General features: G+C 42.9%; 1 protein-coding gene across 1 annotated transcript; it reads left to right on the top strand.

The window, feature by feature from the left end:
• Window positions 1-195: 195 nt before the first annotated feature.
• On the top strand, window positions 196-5,390 carry LOC116378985 (ralBP1-associated Eps domain-containing protein 2-like). Its single transcript, XM_031840891.1, has 6 exons — window positions 196-223; window positions 351-412; window positions 507-596; window positions 3,618-3,677; window positions 3,781-3,914; window positions 4,802-5,390. Exons 1-6 carry the CDS (start codon window positions 196-198, stop codon window positions 4,980-4,982), a joined length of 555 nt encoding a protein of 184 aa, XP_031696751.1. The 3' UTR covers window positions 4,983-5,390.
• Window positions 5,391-5,584: the final 194 nt, after the last annotated feature.

The following is a 5,584-nucleotide window of genomic DNA, read 5'->3' as shown; positions in this document are numbered from 1 at the left end:
AAGCAGGGGATGCTTTAGGGCGGGGCTACACAGTGATTGACAGGTTGCTGAATGAATACAGCAAGTTCTCCTCCTCCACTTGTACAAGAAGAATGAATGTGTTCACACGAGAGGTTATTGCATGAACTTCCTGCAGCTTTAAGTGATTGTGTTCAGTAAAACAGTTCTCCTTTCACGGAAGAACAAAAAAGGGAAATGAATCTTTTATTGTTCAGTCAGAAAGGTGAGTGTAAGTCGGTGTCTGATCATGAAAATATGAGTGTTTTATTTGTTTTTAAAGGGTGAAAACACTCCTGAGAGGACAGTAGAGGTAAGCTGCTCTAGTTTACTCCTGTTTGTCTGGATTTCAGGCATAAAGAGCGGATGGTTGCCGCCTCCTCCTGCCCTCCCTCCTCGACCATCGACCTCACAGGTGAGCCTGCTTTCATTTCTAATGTGCTCAAATCCTCTTTGTTCAAATGTCTCTGAATCACTGATGAAAGAAAAGTCCTCATCTCTCTCGTCAGGTTTCTCAGTTCATCGGCGTTTCAGAGAAAACTCCCCAGAAAAAAGTGCAGCAGCCGAACTTTGCTGACTTCAGTCACTTCAGAGAAGAGGTGAGAACAAACATCTTCTTTTTAACTCATTGAGTTGTTTGCAAATGTAACAAATAAAGCAGGAAAATGAAAAGCTGCCTCCCAGATTCTCAGAGTAGAGCTGGACGATACAGAGAAATTCACATATCAAGATATTTTTTGACCCAATACCGTGATATCGATATCGCAAATGTTACGGCATGTATGTACCTTAAAGCTGCATTCTCTCTAGTGTCCACCAGGGGACGACTCCTCTGGTTGTATAGAAGTCTATGAGAAAATGACTACTTCTCTCTTGATTTATTACCTCAGTAAACATTGTAAACATGAGTTTATGGTCTCAATCTCTAGTTTCAAGTCTTCTTCAATACAGCATGATGTTCATTTAGTACATTATGGTCCATTTAGAGTCACACAGACCATAAAGCAGAGTATGCTTTAGGGCGGGGCTACACGGTGATTGATAGGTCTCTACCACTGTGTTGTTCGGTCTGGGAGGTGTCCTTGTCCTCACAGTATGTTTTTGTTCATGACAGTTAACATTTTGGTCACCTAAAAATGTATAATTCAGTATTCCATAAAAAAACAAGATGGCGACGGCTAAAAATCCCTATAGTGATGGCCCAAAACCAAGATGGCGAAGGACAAAAACCTTTACATGGGAGCAGTTTGCCTTCAGGTAGAAATCTCTTTAGGTTTAGATGGCGAACCTATTTGGTTACGTTTTAGGTGAAGATCGTAGTTCTGGTTCAAATAAACTCTTCATGACGTAAAGCTTCTCCCATGTGCTAACAAACCAAGATGGAGACGTCACGCTGACTGATTCCTTTACAGTGCATGTTTAATATTTAACCTCAGCCTTTGTTTATATAGTGGTGTAATTCCTCTTTACTAATGGTCCATATCTAATCAGCCTGTTGTTTCCACCCGTCTGTCTCCTATTTGACAGATCTGAATCAGCCTTAAGGTCAAAGGGCACTGCAGTCCTTCCTCTCTTATCTTGGATGTCATAAAATCCCTCAAATCCTCCATTAGAGTCTGACTTCATCACGCTGTCTTTGTTTAATCACTCGTATTGATTGAAGCAGAAACTAATTTAATCTCCATCCTGTCAACCGCTCCTCTGTCTTAGTGAAACACAGAACGACTGGACGAATCGCTTTTTATGTATATTTTTCACTCGGTAAAACAAACTGAAACTCGCACGAGTCCAAAGTCTCTCAGAGAGACATAAGTGAACTGTAGGCGTAGTTAAAAAATCACTTTCTGAACATAAAACACGTCGATGTTAAGGTAAGGCTGAATATTTGATTCCAGCTTTTACAGGAAACGATTCGTAGCAGATCAGTTTGTAGTTCTAGTGATCGAACCAGAACCAGGACTGAGAGGAGCCGACTGTCAGACCTGCTGCAATAAAATGAGAGGTTTTCTAAAGAGTCTGGTGCTCAGAGACACTACCACTTTAGTCCACAGGGGGCGACAGAACCAACACTACATGAAAGTTCAATGCAGTAACTTAAAGTAAACTTAGTACCTTACTTTAAGTACTTTATCCTACTTTACTTTACTTTATCCTACTTTACTTTACTTTATCCTTCTTTACTTTATCCTACTTTACTTTATCCTACTTTACTTTACTTTATCCTACTTTACTTTATCCTACTTTACTTTATCCTACTTTACTTTACTTTACTCCTCTTTGCTGAGCTAAAGGTTGCAAACTCTCCCAGTGATCCCAGCAGGTCACTTGTTGAGACACGGGGCAGTCGGCCAGTAACAAAGCTGCTTCTCTGCTTGTTTCTTTTGTCCAAATCGAGCTGAATCCAGATCCTCGGTGGTCCCCAGTAAACACAGTAAACACAGTAAACACAGTAAACGCACTCCGTGTTGTCTGTTCACAATGTGTTTCACCTGGTCTGGATTAAAGGTTCCAGTTGTACAGATCTTGCCTAAAAGACGTCCGTGTGACAGTGACGGTGTTTCTTCGCGTTGCTGGAGTTCAAACCCCCGTGACCTCCGTGTGACGTGACCACACAGACGGCTGATGGAGCTCCTGTGGTTTAACTACTGCTGGACCTTTTTAAAACATTTCCATGCTGTGGTTGTTTCACATCCAGCGGCGCGCTGAATCTCAGGCTCATCATTCGTGTCCGTCAGTTGCGTTGCTCAGCAGAATGGATTTCTTTTTCTTTAGGTTTCTCGGGTAGTTTAAAGCGGCGGCGTTATCCTGTTTAAACCATCAGGACAGACCAGGAATCTCTACTTGCACCGCAATGGAGACAGCAGCCCGTAGAAATGAGTGGATCAAATCCACAGAATCCAACATTAACAGAAGGTGCTGCCTGGAAAGAAATGCCTTCAACTCTCCAAACAGCTCATCTACCAGCTCAGTCTCACGGCAGCTTGTGAAATAGTCACAATATGCAAACCAGTGGCGGCTGGTCAGTAGAGGGCGCTAGAGTCACAACTAACATAAAATAAATAAAAATGATAATAAACTATACAAATTGTCAATATTTGTGTTTATGAAATATGGAGTCATCCAGTAATATGTGTAAAATATGATATCTGTGGTAAATATATGCTTTTCCTGCACGTCCTATCCGCGTGTCTGCACGTCTCAGCAGCTCTGGAGAAACTGTCCAGAAGAGGCGGGTCTATGAAGCAGTTTAGCCAATAGCTGGTTAAAGATATAAATGTGTGACATACAATTTAGCCAATCAGCGTCCTCAAATAGATTCAGCTTGGGGCAGAATCGATTCTAGGGTACATCCCAAGTCTCTTAATTGTCATTTCCTGATTTTCGCGGAGCAGAACAACTTCCGGTTCGGAAGACGGCCGTCCCAAAGCTCTTATCAGAGCCATATTGACGGCCGGAACAACTTCCGGTTCGAGCAAGGATCGAGGAGCCTATTAAGAGACTTGGGATGTACCCCTAGGGTACCTCAAGGGTACATCCCAAGTCTCTTATTTGTCATTTCCTCAATTCCGGTTGGACTCACACTCGTTGGACTCACACTCGTTTGCTTCTGTCTGCTGCAGGAGGCGAGCAGCATGAAACCAGAGGATCAGGGTCAAGACCTGGCAACCCCTTCAAAACAGGTCGCTGACGTGGTTTCATTTCACCAGCGTTTCTGCAGGAGGGAGGAGGCGGCGTCGGCGGCGGCTAACTTTGATTTCTAAAATGTAGATTTCTTTCCTTCAGGACATGATTGGAGTTCCTCTCAGTCAGGCGCCACAGAAGCCGGTCCGCAGGAAATACCATGCAGAGAGCCAGAACCTGGAGGCCACGCCCCCACCTGCCGCGCCGTTTCCTACTCCAACCAAACCTGCTCAGAGGTCAGTTTGACTCTGTGATCCTAAAATACAAACGAGTTGAGTCCTCAACTAAATCTGATGGATTAAATGTGGATTTTATTGATTCAGATTGACCCCAAAAAATTACATTTATGTGAATTAAGAGAGGAAACAGCTGCTCTAATTAATATTGTTCTTATTAAGTATTATATAAACCTCAGCTTTTTCTGCCCCCTAGTGGCTAAAACAATCAATTAGTGCAGGTTTAAAGGGCCAGTGTGTATAATATAAAATATTCATAAATGTCTTCATTAGTGTATAACAGGGAGGGTCATGACCTTTTTTCTATTGTGTTCCATATACAGAAAAATATAATAAAAGGAGTCACGGGTCAAACAACATTAAATGTGTATTTTTCAACCAGTTACACTGCAAAAAAAACTCAGTTTCCGTGTGTGGGACACACTTCCTTAACTGTGTTCTGTGGAAACGTTCTCATTTCACCAACTTTGTGGTTGCAATCAAGTATTCAGTTGGTTGCAATCATCAACCTCACCACTAGATGGTGCTAGATCCTACACACTGTCTCTTTCAGAACTTATTAAAAGTAGTGAAGTGAGACTTTAAGGTGCACTGCAGTGATTTTAACGTGTGCTCGTGTCTCCTTATTGACCAGACGGCTCATTGAAGTAGGTGATGGTCAGTAACAGTGGCTGGTTGATGTAAAACGCCAGTGCTTTGATCTGATTATTTTGGTGTCAGTTTGTTGATGTTTAGACCCAAATAACACTGAGAAATGGAATTAGGTGAACGTTAATTCATATGTTCCCTTAAGTTGTGCTCTTAACTAGTTTACCTATGTTTTAATACTTTATCTAGCCAGACGATGAATCTCAAAGCTGACCAAAGTGTGTAAAACTCTCTCTCAGGCTGCTGTCCAAACAGAAGAGGGAGATCCAGACGGCAATCCGTAAAAACAAAGAGACCAACGCCGTGTTGACGCGCCTCAACAGCGAGCTCCAGCAGCAGCTCAAGGTCAGCATGTCTTCTTGTTTCTACACATGCAACCGTCCCAGTATTCTGTGTGTGAACGGGTGTGGACCGCATTAGTGGCTGACCACAGCGGCTTCCTGACATTCCCTGCCCTCCTACGTCCTCCGGGGGGAAGAGAACCAGCTCCCCAGCTCGTAGAGGAGAGACTCGCACAAAAAGTGCTCAAATTGTCGGCAGTTGAATTCTGCGCTTGTAGCTCTGCTGGTTGCTAGAAGTCTCTGTCGTACTAGAGATAAGGCAGTAGTAGAATCAAGAAAAGCTGAATTTAACTGCACAACAGCGGCTAGCAAAGACAACAAGGTCAGCAACGCCTGTAATCCGTTGTCCATGTTGAATTAACCCGGTAGTCACTCAGTTATCGAGGCTGATGTCGTTTGTTTTCCTTCGGCAGCATAACGAATCATGGAAAGACACTTTTTGATTGCTAATTTCATCACAACTGAATCAATATTATGTTACTGCATGGCCTATGTCTCACATAGACATTTTACTGTCCTGTTTAGCTGTAAAATGGGAAAGTTTGTCACCCAGCTGCCATGTTGAAAACATGCGTAAACCTCCGATCCTGAAGAGTGAAGCTAATGCTGAAGTCTCTTAATCCTGCATTCTCTTTAATGTCCACCAGGGGGCGACTCCTCTGGTTGTATAGAAGTCTATGA

The sequence above is a fragment of the Anarrhichthys ocellatus genome, unplaced genomic scaffold (assembly GCF_004355925.1).
Source record: "Anarrhichthys ocellatus isolate YVR2014 unplaced genomic scaffold, GSC_Weel_1.0 scaffold3511, whole genome shotgun sequence".
Classification (NCBI taxonomy): domain Eukaryota; kingdom Metazoa; phylum Chordata; class Actinopteri; order Perciformes; family Anarhichadidae; genus Anarrhichthys; species Anarrhichthys ocellatus.
The sequence above is the reverse complement of the archived record's forward strand: the minus strand, read 5'-3'. Positions and strand labels throughout refer to the sequence as shown.